The sequence below is a fragment of the Plectrocnemia conspersa genome, unplaced genomic scaffold (genome assembly GCF_051122295.1).
Source record: "Plectrocnemia conspersa isolate PC_06_02 unplaced genomic scaffold, ASM5112229v1 ptg000009l, whole genome shotgun sequence".
Lineage (NCBI taxonomy): Eukaryota > Metazoa > Arthropoda > Insecta > Trichoptera > Polycentropodidae > Plectrocnemia > Plectrocnemia conspersa.
Genome location: NW_028277173.1, coordinates 5,761,477 through 5,785,881, shown reverse-complemented (window position 1 = coordinate 5,785,881; position 24,405 = coordinate 5,761,477). Strand labels below are relative to the sequence as shown.

The window sequence follows — 24,405 nt, the reverse complement described above, 5'->3', positions numbered from 1 at the left end:
GAAAATTACTATTGTTAATAATCGAATAAAATATTTAAAAATAACCAAATATTGTTTTTGGAATAGATTCTGATTATCTTATACTTTTTAAATATTGAAATATTTTTATTATTATTTTAAAGCGTACATGAACTGTTTTTTAACAATATTTTAAATCACTTATACCTGAACATTCAGCACGTATGTTTTGGTTAAAGCACTATTTCATAATCACGTTATAGCCGACCACACTAAAGCGTAGTTGCATGCCGTTTTCAAAATCAGGAATTTCAGGTATTTTAAAACAGGCAATAAAGCCGCAAACTCATACGCAGAAACAGCGTCGGTGACTATATATCAGGTCACGTGACATTAATGGCAATTCCGATACATTTAATGCGACCGTTACCCTAGCCGTTCGATACGCAAATTTAAATTGTTGCACATCCCTGGCTGAATTTGCAAATTATATTTCTGCGGTTCCGCAGATAGCTGCTTAACGTTTAAATTAAGAGAAAAATAAAGACCAATTTAATTAAATGGTATTTCAAGAAAAGCATTAATCTTGGGATAAAACTCCCGAACTCAAATCCACACTCATCGCCATGATTAATATCAGTTAAATGGTTACTGTCACGCAGTGATACGGATTTGTTATGTTACAATGTTTTTTTAAAGTCGTTACTTTAATATGTTAACCTGTTTTTTGGTAGCTTTTATATAATAGGTTTAAAATTTAATTTATGATGTATTAGATTGTCGAAAAAAAAATGTATAACGTCTACTTTTTTAATCTTCTCTATTATAATATATTACAATATAAGTACTCTCGTTTTCTTCGCTTGGTGTAAGAAAATTGCTTTTTACGCTGTTATCAATTACACGCAATATGAAAAAAAATAATATTTATGTCATCATATATTTTGTGGCAATCGTTTACTAAATGAGATAACTAGTTTATAACTGCATTCTAAATAAGATGGGCAATTGATCTTGAGTCATTGATCAAAGTGAACTTCATTCAAAGCTTCATATGCATACTTAAATAACGAAGTCCAAAAAAGGTTTCTCTGATACCTTAAACTTTATTTTTGTGGGTCACCCAGATGTTTTCTTGAGAACGTATCGAGATTTTTAATTTTTTCAAAAAATTTTATAGAGCCTGTTTTGTTACAAAATAAATTTGTATGGATATTTTAAAATATTGCTACATGTGTCAGATGTTTAAAAATATGTATGCTTTCTTGGAAGCTTTTATATATGACAAAAGTATTTAAATAAAAAAATACGATTTACAAGTACTCTAAATGGCCTAATCTTTGCTTCGCTATTTTAATAACTACAGTCCGTCCAAGATGTGAACGCTCATCGATATAGTATTGGTGAGAAATATTTTAGAGTGACCATGTGAAATTAAACGTTCTAACAATTTTTTTTTTACTTTAATTTGTTGAGGAAAATGTAAGATATCACTTTCCCGCTTATTTTATTTATTTATATACATATTTAACTCAAAAACATGAGAGCAGTTTTGGAATCACTCTCTAGGTTGAATATCTGTTTGATATAATATTAAAAAAATACCAATAGAATATTACAGGAATTGTTTTATTGATTGCAAGATACCACAACATGACAATAATTTATAATAAAAATATAACACATTATAATTTTTAATTCAATTTCTAACGTGTGGTCTCCTTACCATTAAACAGCCCTGATTTAGTATTGGTAACGTTCTCCTATTGGTGTAAACAAATTCGCGGAAAACTGTATATGTATGCATGCATGCGTATACGCACACTTATTTCCAACACAACAATGATGAGCGTTAACATCTTGGATGGACTATACATTAGTAATCTAATAAGAAAAAAATCAGTTCATGTAAACATTTACATTGGCGCAACAATTAGAGAAATACATTTTTTCAGCCTTACAGAGAGTAATATAAGAAAACCAACGTGTTACAGATTAATAGAGAAAGAATTCATCCTATCTGAATCGACTAGAAGGAGAACAAATAATTTACAGTGCCTGTTTGAAATCTTGTTGTCGATTAAACTAATATCAACACAAAGCGAGAGGAATTTTTCTACGACAAAAATTTTTTAACAAAAAAAAAGAACGAGGGTGTTTGATTCTACTTTAGATTACATGTGTTTTTAAAGGGTTATTTTAAGAATAATATGTTATAATGCTTTTGCAATACTTAACATATAACATACATGTTTTTATTTATCAAAATTTCTCGAGACATCTCGAGAAAAATGAAAATCATTGAGAAATCAGAATGCCTAATTCCAATCTAGCATATATCAGCATCCCAAAATGTAAAATTTTCTAAAATCCATCCCGGTGTAGAGTTTTATAAATATGGTAAGCTTATATATAGCTAAGTATTAAAATAGATTTGTAATACCAGAAGAAATAAAATTAATTATAAGGAATAAAGAATAACTGGCGAAGCTGGATAATAACGCTGGTATATATATTTATGTAATGAAAAGGAACGGACAGAGAAAACTACCCTACGGGACTTCAGCTGAAACTTTACGGCACTAGCCATTAAAAGAGACAGTTTTAAAGAACTTGTAAAATAAAAATATACTTTTTATGGGAAAAATAAGAGTACCAATCTTGCAAATTTCTTAACTACTTGACTCACAGATATTTTTCAGCATATGAATGGGATATATCTTCTCATTGCGATGTCACCATAGATGTAACTAAACCTTATAAGATTTTGCTATGTAAAATGCTGATTTAAAATAAGAGAGTAGTGGAATTCTTGCAAATTTGAGACACAAAAGTCTGTCACAATTCTTAGGAGAAAGAACTATAACACTTTATTGAAATCTATATAAAATTTTACAACTTATTTCAAATGATTTATATCTTAGTGCGATAAAAACTATGGATCCGCAGTTTATATGATAAAAACGAATAAAAACTAGTTTTTCTTTATACATAAAATTTATTACAATTAACTCAAAATTAATTCTAGTGGTTTTTGAGAGTATCCTATATTAATCTTATTAAGATAACAATTTATTTATGATTTCAACAAGGTATCTTATGCAAATCAGGAACAGTAAGAACATATTCTTAAAATCGATTAGATGTCTAAAGTGACATACTTATTAATATATAACCTAATTTTATATATTACAATCTAATTTTTTTTCTTACATTTAAAAAAATATTTTTTATAAAAGGCGCCCATATAATAAAAATAGTAGCAAAATAATATCCAGAAAGTGGTTTAAAATATATAATATGTATCTCATAAATTTAGACTATAATTGCTAGTGACACTATTTGATATTACGTGAGATTCATTAGTAGTAATATAGTAATATTATTTTAAAAATAAATAAGTATTCATATTTATAATGAATGTATTAAGGTTGATTACCTATTCTGATCGATCAATAGGGTTTCAGAAATTCAACAAACGCTATTCAATAATTTAACCCTTCAAACACAAGCAAGAAACCATCTGCATCCGGCCCGTTGTGAATAATGCCAAAATATTTGTTTATTCAAACGAAATTTTGAAATAGTTTTACCCGACAATAGGTGTTTACATGGCATGGGGTATAGAAAATATAACACATTTCAAACATTGCCAGAGCCAAACTGAAACTTAATATTATATTTGGATTTCAGTTTAAGTTAACCGCACCTTGGGGCATAAATCCTTTTAGTTTTCGAAATAGACATGCGTCGGTCGGTGTATATATTGTTCATAAATCATGACCGGGGTCTTTAGGGTTTCATTACGCCATATGTGTATGTGTAAATTGTAGATATTTGTAGCATAACATAACTAACTTTTTGACACTAACGTAACTTGATACAAATTTAATAAACAAATGTACTTACTAGAGGCGGTTCATAAATAATCGACCTTTCATAGAATATCTGAAAAACTATGTGTATATACAGTCAGATATACACATAGTCATATAATAAACAATCGAGAACGTGCTGAACTACAAATAATAGAAAACTGCGTATATCTAGGGAATCAGTTGAACGCAGAAAAAAGGTCAGATGAAATCCTACAAAAGCTAGTATACTTATTGAAATATTTTGTGGATTATGCGAATATAGAAAAAGGGTTGGAATACTTGTCTCAACTGATAAAAAAATGACAATTAATGTTAGTTAATTTTTTGTAATAAAATAAAGCATTTAGAAATCTTTGACAAAAAATCGTATTTTTATGTCAGTCTACGCGGGTAATGAAGCGGTTAAAAAGGGTGTACTCACTCGGGAGCTGGCCTGAAGGCCGTCGACGGCAGGTGCTTGGCTTGTGCGGCCCTCGCCCTCGCCAGCAGTCCCATCACGGTCCTTTTGGTGGGGCTCATCGAGGCCCTAGGGCCTCCGGCCAGCAGCGGCCTCTTGCGCCCCATCACGCCGGCGCCAACTGAAAGAATACAAAACACAGTGTCGCATGAGAGAATCAAAGTTAAGCAATCTGGTCACGTCCTGTCAAAGGTTAACGATCGTCGTTCTTATCCCTTGTGTGAGCATTATGTTTTTGATTGCTATCTGTGGGAAAATATCACATTTGTGTCTGGGTAATGTGCGCCTAGAAATCCCAGAAGTCGTTGTGTTTGACAAGTTTGTTTGGGTTTAGATTAAATATGTCTGAAGTTTGAGATAGATATCAAAAGTTAAGTTAAACATATTACTTTGTAGCGTCAAAAATAATATAAAAATTGCCTATTAAATTTATGTAAAAATGATGTTTATTCTTAGTGTAGGTGCTGCAGTGACAATAAGAAACAAAGTAGGTGCTGCAGTGACAATAAGAATTGAATTCAACTGTATTTTACAGTTGAATTCAATTTTCTGGCATTCGCTGTGAGCTAAATAATATCATCTTTCAGAATATTAAGACGTTTTATATTAATTTGGTTAGGCTAGACAAGGAGTTGGCAAACCTATTATGTGAAGGGCAAGATCGTAAATCTTTTAGGCTCAGTGAGCCAGGAAGCAAAATTTACTATTTATTTATATTTTAATTTCAATTGAATGTTTGGAAAAGCCGTTCAAATCGTTAAGTTACTCTTAATATTTTCATCAAACCCTTAAATTATATGAAAAATTCGCTATTTCGATATATATACGTGTTATAATTTGACATTGAGCGCCTTTTTGCTTTGCTATATAATTGTCTATTGATGTTTCACACAATGTGCTCAACCCTTCCGGCAACTGTCTATCCAAAAAGCTAGTAGATTAAAATAAATTTATTTTTTCGGGACACATTTCTTCTGATACAACAATCAACCATGAATTAACCATCAGTAAATTTTTTTTTACTTATAGTTAATATAGATAAACCGAAAAATAATGTCGAATTTATGATGGTTGTTAAATATTACAAAAATATAATTTGACATTTAATTTTTTTACCCATTTACAAATAGAGGATTTGATTAAAAAAAATTGCAACTAACGTTATCAACAGTATTTGCGATGTACTAAGTGATGTTTTGAAAGTTCAAACATTTCAAAGGTTGTTTTAGATGAGCAAAACAATGATGACATTTTAAAAGTCAAAACTTAAGCAAAATCAACTACAACCATTTAGAAAATTCAGGTTATATCCAATGAAGGGAATTACATTGTAAATTATTAATTATTAAATTGGGTTAACTTTTTTGAACTTCAATTACAGTCTCATTTTAGGCATTAGTGAAATTATATGCTGCTCTTAAATATCTATAAAATTCAATTTGATAGTTGCGAAACGTCCATTTGCTGTTCAAAACAAAACCTAAGCTAATGAAAGTTCTTAAACTAATTAGTTTTAAAACTTTCATTAGATCAAGTTTAAAATACAAATTAAGACAACTCATCTCTCAGGGAAAAAGAAGAACAAACAGGCATTGCATCTCGCATATTGGGGTTTATCAAAGTATATTAAAACCACTTTTGCGTTGGTCAAAATATATTCAAACTGAGTTTTGGGCAATAGGAGAGTGCAAAAACAATTTTCACTTAAGTCAAAAATTTACGGCAAAAGCAATAAAATCATGACGGCGTCTGCACATCGTTATCAAAACTAGATTTAAATCTAAAATGTGTAAAAGTCTTCAGTGCACTGATTGCTCAGTTGATTGCTGGCGACCGACTTGGTAAAGCTCGTCAAAACGTCAGTTTTCGCTGCCTGCAAATACACAAAATATTTAATCAGAAGCAATTAAAACAATTTAATTGCTTTAATGCACTAATGCAGGATTTTATAATATTTGATTTAATAATAAGAGCTTTTAGTTAAATTTTTTTTAAAGCTTATTTTCATAAGGTATATTCATATAAGAGTAAGAGTATATTTAGCGAAACTAAACATAATACGATTTTTTTTTAATATTGTTTAAAAGCTAACTCATTTATTTCGTAGGCGAAAGGTTATATTTTAAGTTACTATTGTAAATCTTATTAAATATTCTCTTTCAAGGTAAATTCTAATGTTACATTTATTACTGTTATTACCAGTATTTATCATTTATACAAATTTCGTGCAATTTAATTTTAGAAAAATTACACTGCGAGCCTTAAAAGAATTTAAGACAAGTCAAGCGAATATCTTGAAAGTCTTTGTTTAATTTATATTAATAAATAATAAGAATAAAAAACAATGACAGCTCGTTTCCTAACCGTTTCGAGGAATTCAGTTACAAACGAAGTTTTTAAGCCAGACGAATGTTTCATATTTCAATACATTAAATTTTTACCGTTTTTCTCTTTAATTAATAGAAAATACCGTAATCGATTTTATTATAATAATTTAAAACCAGTATTTTTATATTTATATATTATTGATCAATAATATATTTTTATTCGTCCTAAGTATATGTTAATAAAATAAAATTTAATGGCGCTTGTGTATACTTGTTATTAAGCTTTGATTCCCAATGGGGTTAATTATTGTTGTGGTTCAATGTGACATGCTAATAATAATAATTTAATTTTTAATAATGCTTAAATGTAATAAAATTTAAAAAATAATTAAGCATTAAAATCATAAAAATTCTCAGGCTTCAACATATTTGATTTGCAACACCACTAGGTGTTATCAATGTATGTTTTAGGGTTGATATTCAGATGCGTGTGACGTGTTGATCCTTCAATATATGGTATTCATAACGTCAGTTTTGAGTAAAAAACTCTTTCCACCTCGACACCCATAGCGGGTTATCTGTTGGATTTTCCAAAAATAAAAAAAACTTTTCTTCCTACACATTGCGTTTTTCAATAATCTCTTTGTCGTTTATCTTGGGATAGACTGAGCTCAGATACGCCTTGAATATATTTAGGCAATATTGCTTTTTCGCGATTCGTAGGAACATTTAGATTTAGATAGGCGAGAGAAATCGTTGGTGCATGAAAACAGACATTTAGAATTGGTTTATACCAATTCAGATATGTGAACATATTGACGACTTTGAGCTATCAATATCAGAAGATTTTTTCCCAATATGGTTTGTGCATATAATAAAAACAGCAATATGCTTTTGTACCACTAACATGTAACATTATTTTAAGGCTTAAGTCGTTTTCACAATAGCATAGTTTTATAATCGAGTTAAGCTGGAGATTCAATTTGATACCAGTCGTAGTATTCGTTATATGCCCATTTACGAGGACTTTTATGGTTTCGACGCCTTTTCCTTAGTTGGAAAAGAACGTTTTGAAAAATGATGGCGTTTATGTATAACACTTGCGACATAACTGCTAAACATAAATCGAAACGACGGGTGCTAGGGTTGTCAAAATGGACGCTCGTTATGTATGACACGGTGTGGACACTTTATACTTTTGCACCTTTGATATTTTATTTTATGGATATTGATATTGCTGTAGAGTGTAAGAAGCTTCTCGCAATGTTGAAAACCTTCCAAGTTTTCCAGATGTATCAAATTATTTTTATAAAACAAATACATTTACCGAACAGTCGAAAACGTAAATAAGTCATAGTTTAAAGTTAATAGATCACACACTAAAAGGCCAGTAGAGTTGTAAAGCATTTACTACAAAAGAAGTTTTTGATTCACATTAATAAAGACTTTTGAAATTTTGACAAATTTTAATTTAGAATTCTATTACAGATTAGACGAAGGTGTTTTAATTAGAAATACTTCCGTCGATAACATAAGAATGACGTTTGAGCAGATATGGAGATTTTTTACTCACATTGCCAAAGTTTGCGATACAGCGTCAAGGATGCTCGGCTTCGTTATACGGAGCGCGTGTCACTTCAATTATTAATTAGTGATACGCGTTCTGTACTATACGCTAGTTCGTAGCGTCCTTGAATACAACTTCATTATCTAAAATATTTTGTCAAGTAACAATTTTGACTCAGCTACACCAGCAAATAAAGCAACCCTTTTTGTTATTTAATGTAGTCTATAATGTATGTGATTCTGTTATATGTTGATCAACGAAATATTTTTTTTGTTTTGTGATCCAGAACTATTGATTCTATTGACCATCAATACAGATCTACATCTAATTACTAATCATTTTATTATAAGTTTGGAAGGTATGGAAAGCTCTAATATCAACAAACATTGCACTAATACATTTGCTATTTTTTTATTTACTTTTGAGTACTTCGTGTATAATAAACTTTTTTTGTGTTACATTGTGTTAAAACTAAACCTTAGCAACGGTTAGACAAGTTGAAATGGTGTATGTATAATTTATGCTATTGTAATACAGTAAATGCACATTACAACTTGGAAATGGCTGTCAAATGCTACGACGTTCGATTATTTAGTTGGGTGGTTGCTGTGTTATGTCTATGCGACTTGAATAACCAACAAAACTCTTTGCTACAATATTAATATTGCTTAACAATATGTAACTGTGGAAGCTCGCTTAGTTTCCGCGACATTACTAACAATTAGTGTGTGACTCTCTTTGCTGTAGAAAATGCATTGTTTAATTCATAAATTTATATTAAATTAATGACGGTTTATGTTTTTAACGGAGATTTTTAAAAATAAGTTGTAAAAAACACTCATTATAAATCGATAGATTTTTGGGTAAGCAGCGTCAAATTAAAATAACGCTTAAAACTGGATCTAATGTTAACGGCGCAAATAAAAAAAGAATTTGAGGCAGTGAAACTATTAATAATAATAAATGTATGGCCATATTTTATCGTTTTCTATCTTCTGCATGGCAAATACTTGTGCTAATAATATTCATACTAATTTGTTCAGTAATAGTTCAATGCGTTTTATTGAAGTTAATCAGACATAACGAATACATACAAGTAAGTATTGTATTAAACTATTAGACTGTAAATTAATTATTAATTATTATGAGTATTATAATTTAAAATCAATAATAGTTATTTTAGAGTTGTACCCAGTTTTTAAGAGCATTTTATAAATAAAAAATTGAGTCTACCACCGTGACTTGAACTCGCAACATCTGGATTACCAGTCTAGACCGAATTGACTACGCTATATAAATATGATATTAGTAATAATTAAAACCCAAGCATTTGAGTCACCGTATTTATTACATAAATGTCTGTCTGTGTGTTACAATAACATCTCCTAAATACTGAACAGTAGCGACGTGACATTTGCACAAGTCCACTATATTTGGTCAGCTATTTTTAACTTTTAAATATGATACTGCAATACACGTAGACAAATCTAAGCAGCATTAAGAATAGATACAAAAGTGGTATGAAAACTCGATAGATAAAATAAAAAATGATTCATATAAGATGTGAAAAACAATAAAGAGAATAATTAATCCGACTTAGAGAAACGACATAATAAATATAAAGATTAATGGAAATATAAATAATAGCAGAAGAAATAAGTACATATTACTTTGATAGTATAGAAGAGATTGTGAATTTAATACTTCAGTTTAATAATTTAGAACAATACTATAATGAAACATTTATTTAAAAACTCAGTGAATTTAAATCAGTATCTATAGAAAAAATTCACAACATAATTTGTAAATAAAAAAAAAACAGTTTTGATGAATTATATGTAATTATAATTAAAGAAACTTGGGAAATACTAGAAACTAAATTACATTATGTAGTAAATACAGAACTTTCCGAAGAATAAATACTTGATAATCTGCTACTATTAAACCTATACTTAAAATAAAAAAATAGCAGAAAGGTTGAGGAAATGAGAGCAATTAACATGTTGCCTTGTATAAAGTATGTGAAGGAAGAAGTAGGTAGTAATATTAATACAGAATTTTGAGTATTGGTTGAAGTATATCCAAACCAAATTTTGTATCAATAGGAGAGCGCAAAAACAATTATCACTTCTCAGAAGTAAAAAATTCACGACAAAAGTAATAAAATCGTGTTGGCGTCGTCGCTCGGCAACGAGATCGACACGATAAAATAAATTTTAAGGAACATTGTAATTAAATATTAAAAAAAACAGGTATACAAAAATAGGTATATTATTCAGAATGAAAAATATGTTAAGCATAATCACAAAAAATTACAATAGTATCATACTGCTCTAATTTATTAGTGTGTATCAATATTAGATATGTTAAATAAATAAGATAAATTGATATTGCAAAAATTACAAAATCGGGCAATGTGAGTAGTCCTAAATATAAATAGATTTAGTAGTTGTAGAAGAATGATTGATAGATTGGAATGGTTATGTTAAAAAAATATTGATAATATAATAATAATTTTATAAAATATTTTTTTTTAATAATTAAAAAAAATATATTTAAAGTATTATATAAGTTAGAAAATAATATTTTCAAAAGAGTATTTAAATAGTTTTTAATAATAAATAAAGATTAACATAGATTTAATACTAGAAATAGAGTCAATTTAAGGATAGTTAGGTATATGAAAATGAGTACGGCCAGGGGAATTATGTACGGAGGTGTGAATTTGCATATTAATATTTCTAGAACAATTCGAAAAAATAAGACTGTAGCGTGTTTATATAAATATATAAATTATAATATTAGGTATTTTTTTATTTTCTGTTTATAATATGTATTACATGTTTGTTTAGTGTAAAATTTAGCTATATAAGCAAAATAAATTATTAAAATAATAATAAGATACTAAAGATATTGTATATAGCTAAATATTTAAATAAATTTGTAATAAAAGGATAAATAAAATTATTCATAATAAATAAAGAATGAGTTTGTATCTATCCCGAGCGAAGCCGGTATAATTTGATATGAAATATATTCAATCTTGAAATAACAAACTAAATTATAGAAACGCTGTTTCTTCATACTACACTAGAAATAAAGGTATACACATTTTAGATTACATTTATAGTTAGATATGTATCTCGAATTGGGTATCAGGTGTGAATATTAGCAAGTGATGGTGTGAGACCTACAATTGAAATTGTGAATTATCCTCAAACTGTAACCGATAATTCACAACAATTTAATAATGTGTACAGTGTAGTGTATTTTTACATCTATTCTTATATTATATTATACGCATTAATTTTGTACGGTATCTACATTAATATGTGTAGTACCAGTGAAATTATATTTTCAGGTAATCAATATCGGAATATATTTTCACCGGTAAATATTACTAGTGAAACAATAATTTATCTGGCAGGTGCTAGTGAATTTATATGCTGCTCTAAAGAGGCGTAAAACATGTGAAAAAATCCTGTAAACCAGTGGTGTCAAACACTTATACGAAGATGAGTCAGCAAAATAATTTGAATGTCCGTCGGGCCGATGACAAAATACCGGTAAAAATTCAGGGGTAGAATATGTACAAGGATATGATTTCACGAAAACAATTAGTGATTTCATAATTACACAAAAAAAATACACATTCACTATAACACATCAACTACTGCATTTTCATATAACACAATATGATGTAAAAACCTTAATCGAATATTATAATATACGTCGCATTATAAACGTGAGCTAACAACGTAATTTTTATCTTATAAAATGCTATTTTTAATTAATACACGAGATCGTACTTCGTAAAGATTAACCCAATTTTTTCCTCCTTATTTCGACAATATTTACGCAACTCGGGGGCCGAATCCCGGCGGGATTCAAAGTGCACCCACTTCTAGTCTCTCGTTATTTCAATTCCATTTCCGTCGCTTACCCGCGAACGTTCCGTTTTTATTTATTTAAATAAAAAGGATAAAGTAGAAGAAACGAGACGAAGAAAAAAAAGGCAAGTAAGAAAACACGACCGTGGGATGATAAAGACTTTAAATTAGCCCTACAGGGATGAGGCGAATTTCGTTGGGGGCCAGGTAAATAATGAAGGCCCCTCTCCTTGAATGGATATATTTATTTTGTCTTGGGTTTTCGATGGACGGGAAATGGCTGTCGAATATTGAAAATTAATCAGACCGAGACCAATTTGCGTATCGGTTACACTTATCATATCGCAATTAGACGCTAATCGGATCCGATCGTGACTGTGGATCTCAAACTATTTATATCACAATTTTAGGGCGTAAAAGGGTTTTGGTTAAGTGGCAAAGAATAATTTCATTATAATAATAATATCGTTATAAGCTATATAAGACATTTAGATTTAAAATGCCTATTTGCTCGTAAGATTCTGATGCTTAAACTATGACGATATTACATCTTAAACATTGCAAAAAAATAATATTTAAAAGATGATAAAAAACAATATATTCTAGCATTAAAATACATACAAAAAATATATAAAATCAATACACAAAAAATTTACTTTGGGGTATATTTTTTAAATTTTTTGTAGCTCATTCATAGAGATTTAATACTTTATATAAACAACTATTTTGATTTTAAGAATCATCATGATATTCTGATAATCGACCGAAATTAAAATTTATTAACAATCTCCCAGAAACGATATAAATTAGAAAACACTATGGTATAGATTTGAATCCGGGTCTTTCAGGTACACTGTCAGTGACTTATACCACTCGTTTATTGGGCTGGTTCTATATAATAATATGTGTAAAAATCATTAATAAAGCTTTTGCATGCTAAACTGTCATAACATAACATAAAAATATTAAATTGTTACTGAAAAAAGTGACGTTCAAAATTAACAAATACCATTAATTGTATTTATCTGAAAATTACAATTATTGATAAATACAATACATAATTAAATCATTTCTGTTTTACTTTTTCTCCATAATGAATAAAATAGTATAGTTTGAATGAAAATTGTAAAGATGTCACAAAAATATTATAACCCAGCTAAAACATGTTATATTATATATAAGGGTAAAATATAAGTATTCAAATTATCATCTGAATCTAATTCAGAAGAAAAGGTTGTATTACAATTTATTTGTGTATTTTATTTAAAAGCTCTCCACCATACTACGGTACATGCTTATCTTATGTAGTAAATATTTCCATATATGTGTACTTGTGCCTTCACATAAACCAATTAATAAAGGCAGTTCTAGGACCTCGTTATTACAAAGTAAAATTTATGAAACTAGGAAAGATCGTATGCGAATAATAAAAAAATTTCAGTGGTTTAAGACACTTATTTTTTAATATTATTTAATTTTTATTTTATTTTTTAGATTAAATTAAGACCATCGTGGCCTAACAGGTTACCCCAATGCGCCACGATGGTCGAAAACAAATTTTAAATTTATAAAACATAAAAAAATAAATATAACAATACTTAAACATAACAAAAAATTATAAAATATCAAATATATTAAGGAGCCGGATGGCCACAGCTATAGGCAAGTCGGCAAGTGCGGATGTCCTAGCCCTAACGGCCATCAAAAGAGGTCTCGATCGTGATTCTCGAAAATGTTCCGGAACGCAAAACTGGAATTCCTCAAGAATAGCTGGATTATCGACAGCACCTTTTAGTAATTTGAAAAAATGCTTAGCGGCATACAGCTTTCTGCGAATCGTATCCCAACGCTCCTAAAAGAAAGGTGCTGGGATATAAGTACGGATAATAACCAAATGTCCTTTTGTAAAGGTATCTTAAATACATTTTTTGAATTTTTTCCACTAAAAGGGAATATTTGGCTATTCAGGGATTCCAAATTATAGATCCCGATTCAAGAATGCTACGAACTAAGGTGGCATAGAGGATGCGAATAACTGACGGATCGTCAAAGTGAAAGGCATTCCTAATAACAAAGCCGAGCGTCTTGGAAGATTTGTCACAGACGTCGTGTATGTGTAGAGAGAACCTCCATTTGCTCTCGAAAGTGATTCCGAGATCTTTAGTGGAAGTTTCTCTAGTCAAAATGTTACCACCGAGATGGTAGAAATAAGCTGATGGCGAACGGGATCGAGAAAATGACACAGTATGGCACTTTCCGACACTAAAGGGTAGACGGTTAATGGAAGCCAATCTCCACAGAGAGTCTAAATCACTTTGTAGAGAGAAGGAGTCCACAACAGATCGAATGCATTTATATAATTTTAAATAATCTGCGTAGAGAAGAAAACTTGAATTTTTAATTGCTGTATTTATGTGATTAATAAATAACACAAAAAGCAGAGGTACCAGATTGGATCCATGAGGAACCCCCGAAGGGATAAAATATTCTTTTGACAATCGTCCACCATAGGTTACAAACTGTCTACGATTGCTTAAATAACTCGAGAATAACCGAGTTAAATTATCTGAGCAACCGAGGTTCGACAATTTTTTTAATAATAACCTATGACAAACTTTGTCAAAGGCTTTCTCAAATCTGTATACACGACGTCTACTTGAATTCCCGCATCGAGTGAAGTTGTCACCGTTTTGGTGAACGACAGAAGGTTAGTAACAGTGGAACGGGCAGGACGAAACCCGTGCTGTTGGTCTAACAAAACTTGCCGAAAGTGATTATAGTGATATTAATGAATAATTATTTCAAATAATTTAGCAGGAGCTGACAACACTGCGACTGGTCTATAATTCATTATATATAATTTGTCACCCTTTTTATAAATAGGGGTGACTTTTGTGCATTTCCATAGATCAGGAAATGACGATGTTTTGAGATGTAATGGATTATGATTTTTATGTTTAAATTAGGTTGTAAATTAAAAACCTTATTAACAGACAAGGGTAAATGATACTTTTTCAAATACTTGGACTAACTTCATATATTAATGTAAGACATTAAAAAATCATTTATACGACAGCTTTATTTAAAAATCTGAAAGCTAAAGTATACAGGTAAATTTAAATAAAAATGATTTAAGTCCGATAATAATATTCTTATTTTTTTGATTGACTGTAATATAGGTAAATATATATTTTTATTCTATACAAAAAATATTTGTATAATGTTTTAAAAAAATAAGAAATGTAGAACCACGTATATAAAAAATTACTGTTCTGGATATGATTACAATTTATCTTTAACCGGTATTAAATGTGGTGAAGTTAGCTATTAATCTATTTTATTACTTTAATATTCTCTCCGTTATATTTCAACGGGTACGATATTATGATTATTTATTTCATATCCCTATTGCCAAATATGTGCGAATACATGTTATGAAAAACGTTGGCCGCAACTGGTATCAGAAAGCGTAATTTCCCTGCCAGCTTTATAGACCGACCGGTCTATAAAGTACCACACATAAACACACATCACCACACTTTACCACACACGTCTGGTCGATGGGGAGCGAGAGAGAAAGATTTTTACGACGTTAACGGTCACAATCGACGAATTGCGAGGTTCGTGGTATCATGAAAGACAATGTGGTGGACGAGTCTTCCTGTTGGCCTTTCCGGTTTTCTAGAACGACAATCAAAAGCTTCATCCCTTAACCCTCGGATACTTATCTCCGGACAGAACACATAAAATATTACGGGTGGTCGTTAGGTAATAGGTCAGAAGCGATTATGGTAATGATTGAGAGAGAAAGGAAATTTATTTATTATATACTTACTTAAACTGAAATATAAAATAATATATACATAAAAAAAACGAACTGTAATATATATATCAGTTTAATCCAAATTAGCACTTTCCAATAATGTATTATATTTTTTCATTAATATATTGTCAAGTTGAAAAACTGTCCGGTAGAATTAATGTCTCCTAAAATCCAGTTTAATAAAAAGCGAGCGAAGCTGAATATTAAAGAGAAATATGTTCCCTTTATTTTTGTAAAAAATATTGTGGATACTTAAGCCACATTAGAGAATTTAATTATTATGCACATTGAAATTGTTAAAAAGGGCGTTTCTTATGTCTTAGCTTATTTTATAGTGCATGGGATTTTGTATTAAGCCCAAGAAACACTGCTGTAGCATCTCTTTTTCCAATAATACGCCTTCCGAGCGCAATTTAGAATTCAATTATTGCATAGTCGGCTCATAGGGATAATGGCATTGTAGTAGGTCGATCGTAGCATCTGGATATGCAAGTCGAATCGGGGCAAATTCCAATAGTACATCAAACCCACAGGACCGACATTTAGCGACGGTCAAGCGAGGTACGCGATCTGAATATGAGCTACGAAATTGCAGCCGAATAAAGCGGCCAACATTGACGAGTTAATGCGAAAGCCTACTAATTCGAGCCCGGAGAGACAGACGGATGCTAGTTTCTGTTCGATTCGCTTATCTATAGGGGGTAACAGTTGGTGGTATATATATTGGAAGGGACGTGATTCGGTCTTGCAAATTTGGATTTGAATAGAAGCAGTAGTCGCCTTGTTGAATCTGTAGATGTGTATATATATAATAGAAACCTGCAAGTTTCGCAGCTTAAAATAAATATTTAATTCAAAGTGCAAGGGTATATATAATATGTATAGATGAAAAAAATATTTTATGGTACACAGAAAATATAGGTAACCTAAAATGCATTTTTAATTCAGTATTCTTTAGTATCTTAATAACTTTTCTAAACTTGAAAAGTTAATAAGAGTATCTGGTTACTCAGGGATTCCAAATTATAGATGTCGACTAAAGACTTCTTTATTGGATTATAAATTAACATGATTTTTGGGTGTAATACATTTTTTTATATCATTAAGTACTTTTCCGGAGTCTGTGAGCGACTGTTTGTGACTGCTCTCTCCTCATTGGAGTCCAGACTTTAGTATCCAGAGCTACAAAGCTTGCTGACTAAGCAAAATCATGCAGCGATCATCCAGCCAATAAAAGTACTCGTTTATTAGAACAGCGAAATAGATATATGCCTTTAGAAAGCGACATCTGTTTGATGGGCATTGTCCAAGGTCGTATACTGCAATGGGAATCTTATGGATCCGGTGATTTATTATATCCGTGACCTAAATATTTTTTCAATGACGAAGAATATTTTGAGTAAGAAGAAAACTCGTGTTATTTATGTGATTTTTCCTGATCGTAACGAGAGCTATGTGGTCCTAATCTTTAAGAAATTATTTTGTTATCTTCTTAATGGATAATAATTTTTGAGTTTTAAAAATAAAACGTCACAGATATATTTTAATAACACATGCAGAAATTCACTATTGGCTATTGTGATCATCTATTGTCACGTAGGGTCTGCACTAATCGGTTTAAAATAAATAGATTTATGGCGCTCTTAACGTATTTAACGGTCAGTGCGTTGATTTCAAGATTTTTGTACTTACAGGTGATCACTTTGGATTCTAAAATTTAATTTAAAAAAATTATAACAATTATTATCATCAATCTGTAATTATAGTCGGTCCGGACAAAATATCTTGGAACCTCTCATTATTTTGCAGCTAGAAAAATAACTAGATGTTGGTCTAAGCCAGTGGTCGGCAAACTTATTAGCCAAAGAGCCAAATATATACATTACAACGATTAAAAAAAAATTGAGAGCCAAATCTATTTAATAATTTAGCAAATCTTTATTATAATTTTCCAAATCAACACAAAGACGTTCGAATTTAGAGCCCCATATTTCCTTGTTTTTTAAATCTGGTGCGAATGCCCGTGAATATTTGTGCCAGAGCCGCACTTAAGGGGCCAAAGAGCCGCATGCGGCTCCGGAGCCGCACTTTGCCGGCCTCTGATTTAAGCCAATAATAAGGCGAAAATTAAAAAAAAACCCGAATAAATGACAGATTTTTAAAGTGAAACGTTTTACTCATAGCAAAGGTGAGGGCATAGAAAGATTTTTCGTAGACGACGTTCACCTGAGAGAGAACCTTCACTTACTTTCAAAAGTTATTCCGGATCTAGTGAATTTAGTAAAGGTCACTCTATCTAAAATAGTAAAAAAAATCTGATAGCAAACGAGACGAGAAAATGACACAATATGCCACTTTGCGACACTAAAGGGCAGATGGTTGACAAAAGACCCTCTTTATAAACAATTTTAAAACATCGACATAAATAAGAGGGTTGCACCCTTGACAATCGGTCGCTTTAGATTATAAACTGTTTATAATTCACTAAAATAAATAATAAAGTTTATAAATAAAAAATCTGAGTAATCGGATCCAACAAGAGCGCATTTCTGCAAACTTTACCAACTTTTACTGAACTTGTATTTTACTATCCAAATATCAATTGTACCTAAATTAACTTGAATCAAATCCTAATATATTTACATATAAAATTTTGCATCATTAAATTTCTGAAGATCTAAATATAGACGTCTTATTAAAAAATTTTCATTTATTATATTGTTAAATCTTAAATTTAGCCAAAATACCCCTTTTGGTTTTTATTATGTATTACGAATTCCACATAAATTCTATAGAATGAGACGTACAATATTTTTATATTGAATTTCTATCCGATATGAGGAATAAGACATTTTTTTATTATTAAATTCTGAGAATGTATTTTTCTCTCCTCTCCCGCAATATTATGTTATGTCATCTTCTATATAAAGCGTTAACCTAATTTTTCGCATTATCCAAAATTCAATTATCGCGTTTTGATAAGGCGAAAAAGTTGCCTTTTTTGGCCCGATATTCAATTAAGCGACCCCTTTGTTAAAAACGAAGTTTGAGGAACTTTACCAAACTGAAATATAAAATATTATAGTACTATTTTTATATTAGAAGTTAACGAGTTATAAAATGTTAATATTTTAAATCAGAACTCACTATATAATTAAAAAAATATGGGTATTATAAAATTAACACAGTTAGTAATATAGAACAAGATTTCACTATAAAAATATAAAGCAGAATTTAAAATTTAACAAGCACTATAAACGAGTGGTATTGTTGAAAAAAAGTTTTAAATTAGTGTTTATTACATACAATAATTATAATTTCGATCGATCATCACAAATTACGTATGCCTGAATTTTTTTTATCTCAAAAAAAATTAATCAACGAAACTTCAACACCTTCAAAGATCACTGATAAGAGAATTATCACATTCTCTGAAATAATATCATTGTTTTAGCATAAGATTGAAAGGCTCAAAACAATCAGTGAAACATATGTCTCATTATCAGGTAAAAATCTAGATTTTAACAAAAAACACACAATCCAAATTTAATGTAAATAACGAGATTACAGGGCAAACATTAAATTGAAATTAAGTGACCGTGTCAGACAAATCGCTTAATGCCTCTCATCGCGCCTAGAGGGCTAGTTTGTTAATGATCTCCCCAGACATGGGTCCCATTAAATCTTTACAAAAGGGTTCTGTATATTTAAACATACATCAAGCTTAATTCCGAAAGTGTCTTCTCGTGGTAAAATATCTATGTGTAACAAGATTTTTAATTATAATAGAAGCCTCTCAAGGGGTTGCTTTGCGGCTTCCTACGCAGATATGAAGTTTGTGTAGTTGTATGTGTGAACAATTATTTGCTTTTGAGCAATGTGTATTGTCGCAGTGCCTACAAGTGGATGTTCTCTTGCACAAACAGACGAGTGACGTGGTCAGTCACTGCCTAGGATTAATTAACTACCGTAACTGATACTGCGGCTATGCGCACTCTATTATGGTAAACTAAAGTTTGGAGCGAGCTGTGTGCTGAGCTATACAATTTGAAATCTATTAATAGTAATTCAATTTTATAACAGTAATCTAACGAGAATTGGTTGAGTAAGTAGTTTTAAAGATAGAAAAAGTTCTAACCTGATGGAACGGCGTGAAGGGTGGAAGGTTTCAACCCTCTTAACGCAGGGTGTAATGCACCACCTGCTACCACAGCATCGGATGGACCTCCTGCAAAGTGTTGAAACTTATTAATTAGTCAGTTAAATATTTAATATCCATTGTTATATTTTTTATGGTAAGGTAAGAATATAATAAAATTAAATATATATTAGTTGTACATACCAATTAGATGCGCTTGTCCACCATTTTGTGCTAGTACATGAGCATGAGGTGCACTTGCAACAACAACTCCATGAGCAGTCATCTGTATAAATAGTATAATTAAATTATTATTAAATAAAATATGTCTTTAAATATTGTTTTATTTGATTAAAAACCTAATATTTTTTTCATGCTAAAAATAAATATTTTTTGTTTAATTAAAATATTATTCTTAATTACTGCTGAACAAATTATTTAGCTCACTCTATGATTAAAAAACAATGTCCTTTTAATGTCTTATATTTTTGTGGAAACAAAAAAATATATAGGATAATAATGGATGCGGCATCATGACGGTGTCGTTTTTAGCCAAAAATTTACAGCTTGGTAGTAAAGTGTGGGCCTGTGAGTTATCATGGTACAAAATCCAAAACTTTTATTTTCTGGGACTTCAGACAATCGAGCCATATTCAAAGACGCTACGAACTACCGTATAGTACAGAACACACTTTGGAACATTTCTGTCAATGCATGGCATTTTATGCCATTTATCTCCTTTCTGATTGTTATTTATTGTGGTTCTTTAAGTAGATACATTGATCACTATTAATTGCACTGCCTTTGCATTTTGTTTGAACAACTTTATATTCATAAAAAGGCATTATCGTGAAATATATTTACGCGACTATATCGTTTCACTTAAAGGTGAGTAGTATTAATAAATTAAAACATAGATTCGCTTTATCACAATATACGCTTTGTACATTATCTGTTTTATTCCAAGATTTTTTAGATCAATGATGTTTTTGTGTGAATATCTCTCAAACACAATAAACCAACTGAAGTATTCATGCTGAAATTTGTTTTGATGTTTGTTTGATAAGAGCTACCGCTGGGATGATAGATATTTCAGTTATGTGTATTTTTCATTTTAATTTACAGCATGTTTTGTTTTTAATAATATTTATATGTGTGCTAATATTCTTTTTTAATTAGTAAAAATATAAAAACAAAATATATGGATTCTAAAGTTAATTCCAATAATACGTTAAGCACACTTAAAAAATATCCCCTCTATATTTGTTTACCCTTATTGCCAATTTAGCGACGCAAGAGCGACAAGTAACCCAGAAAGGCATTAATTAACGTCGCGAGTGACAATCCTCCTCTTCGTGCTTAATTAAAATTTTATCTGCTCAGCACAAAAGCATTGCCTTGCGAAATTTACATACATACAAAACCACGCCCATTCCAATGTGAATAGTGGCCGGAACTATTCTTGACAAATTGTGGACCGCTGGCAATCATTTTCTGCAAATTTCGCATACAAGACGCAAAATTGTGTTATTACTGTTATTCCGGGAGACGACGTCGCGTGAGTGGGTGGATGGGTGGTTTGGTGGTAAGTAAGGGATGAGATTTTCACACGGTGGTTAAACTGTAATTGGTTAAAAGCAAAAATCTCATAATGGGGTTTTGTTCAATTTGCGACGTCGAACAAACTTGGTTAAGTTTAGCCGAAAGCTATTATTCCTAAACACCATTTTGTTGAACTATAGCGTCGTTAAATTTACAGAGATCTTGATTTAATTAGTAATAAAAAGTAATGCTTCTTTACTTTTTATATATACATAGATGATCCATTAATGAGTTTATGTCTAAAGCAATAGTAAGAAAGTACTTATTTGAAATAAATTTTATTGAGATAAATATATAAAAAAACATTCACATAAATAAAAAAATATCATGATAATGTTTCCGACTTCTTTAAATCAAAGATAAAAGTTTTATTATTAGCAAAAATATAACGGGTTTCATAAATGGAATAAAAAAACACCTTCGTACATATAGAAATAAATTATAATATTAAGACTTTATTATTGTATATTATATTATGTATTTTTTATATATTTTTATATATGTTTACTAAATTTGTTAGATGTAAAGATTAGCTATTAAGCTAAATAAATTAATAAAATAAATAATAATAAATAATAATAATAAATGCATAGAATTGTCTTTTAGACGTCTAGTTTTAGTTGTATTAATGAGGTGCATTGTTAATATAATATTTTCAATAGCACAAGAACAGAAAAAAAATATCTTGATGGTAAAACAATTTGTTAAGACAATTTTATAAAACACAAAAGAGAGAAGCTTAGTAACTAAAATACTAGAGAAAAACTTAACCCAAAGAATAAATTAAAATACAAATTTACATTAGAAAGTAAGAAGTTGCAACTTTAATAAATATTCTTTTAATATAGACATTATTTTATAATTTGTAGACGTTTGCGTTATAATTTGTACTGTTATGAAAAATTTTATTGTACAATATAAGTATTTTTTTACGATTTGGTAAAATTATTAGCTCACGCAAGGCTATTTTCTTAAACAAAAAAGGTGCCAAAACTCACTTTCTGTCAAGCGTTTTACTTAAAAAAATATTATTTAAATATCATTTATAATAAATTTAAAGCAGTTTTTTCTATGCCATAAAATAAAAAATTAAAAAAAATTATATAAGAGATTTTTTTATTTTGAAATTTATAGCTATGAAAGTATTAATCAAAGTGTATTTAAACCGAATTTCGATCAAAAAAAGGGCGCAAAAACAATTAACACTTCTCAGAAGTCAAAAATTCATGTCAAAAGTAATAAAATCGTGTCGGCGCCGTCGCAGTGGGAACACTTGGCAACAAGCGACGGCACGATTATATTGCTTGAGAAGGGAAAATTGCATTTTGCGCTATCATATTGATCAAAATTTGGTTTAGATGCTCTTCATTTAATTCTTATTAATTTATAATCGTAATATTGTAAAAAAGTCGTAAATAAAATTGTAGCTTAAAAATAATTAAAATGAAAATAATATTTACATAAAAATAAAGATATGTAATGTTATGCAGATTGTCAATGTTTTTTAAACATTAAAAATACCGCGTTACATAACAAAAAAACCCTGAGCTTACCTAATCTAACCAGTAAATATCAATAAAAATATGCAGAATTCCTTTTACGCCTCATTCACCATTTTGCACATAGCTACTTTATAGTTTAAACATCTAATTTCAACAATTTAATAGTTAATATATATTTTTAAAATCAGTATGAATTAAAAACAAGCAAAAGCAAACAGCTTAGCGTCCGGTATTCGCACACACGCTAGCTGCGGTATCTCGCGACAGTAAAGGAGCGACAATATTTCAAGTCTTAAAATTAAATTTATTTATAAATATTTAAATTATAAAACACAAAAATTTTAATTGTTATAAATATATTGGCATGTATATATTATATATTAGTCCATTTTCAATATTCATATTTAATGTACATTAATAATAAATGCTCTATCTCAAAGCGTATTATATTCAAAATATAAAACATATCACATTTTGGTTATATTATTGTATAAAAGAAAATGTAATAAATAATATATTAACTTTTAAACTATGAAATATCAAGCTTAGTGTCGTTTCGTGTACATAAGCAAGTGATGTTCTTAAGGGTGGAAAGTTTTAAGTGAATATAAATATTTGATTTAGTAGTAAGTATAAAAGCTCTGAAATATTTTTTTCACTTGACAGTTTCATCCTATTATATAAGTTAAAAGCTATTCGATAGAAATTAATAATTTATGTTTTAATTAGTGGATATTTATGAGGTATTACTGTATATTAAGGCGCGTCAAAATTCACGCGTAGGAGTCTAAAAATTACACAAAGCAATTAAGTCAATACATGTAAAACCGTTTGCTTTAGAAATAATACATATTGTAATAGATTTAAGTGTTAAATAATTGTATATGAGAAATAAATTTATGTTTGATTCAAAACATGGAGAGTTTTACGTAAGAGTCAATTGTACAATCAATGTTTTTTGTAGAACCTTCCTTAAATTTATAGATAAAAGATCTATAAAATAGTCTACTGATTTCTTTTAAGATATGCATTTGACATTTAATAAGCTATAGTCCACTATCCTTATTAATTACTACGCTATACATAGATAACTATGGCAGATCTTTAGACAGCGTACGCCGTCTATTATAATTCATTAATTAAATAAAACTGTTTTCTGATTCGAGCAGATAGTGAAAAATTAAATTACATTATTTTCAATCATATATAAACCTAGAATGCATCTGGTAAACAGCTTAAAAGTATTATTAGATAATAAAAAAA

At 29.7% G+C, this 24,405-nt stretch overlaps 1 protein-coding gene across 8 annotated transcripts in view; it reads right to left on the bottom strand.

Moving 5' to 3' along the window:
• The window catches only part of LOC148231685 (uncharacterized), a 534,843-nt gene that overhangs the window by 25,406 nt on the left and 485,032 nt on the right, over positions 1-24,405 (bottom strand). For all 8 annotated transcript variants that reach the window (XM_088193447.1, XM_088193445.1, XM_088193440.1 and 5 more), the window contains 3 exons: positions 20,243-20,324; positions 20,039-20,128; positions 4,258-4,414 (listed from right to left, as the gene is read on the bottom strand). In XM_088193447.1, coding sequence (XP_088049573.1) covers positions 4,258-4,414; positions 20,039-20,128; positions 20,243-20,324 — 329 coding nt within the window. The remainder of the gene's footprint in view (positions 1-4,257; positions 4,415-20,038; positions 20,129-20,242; positions 20,325-24,405) is intronic.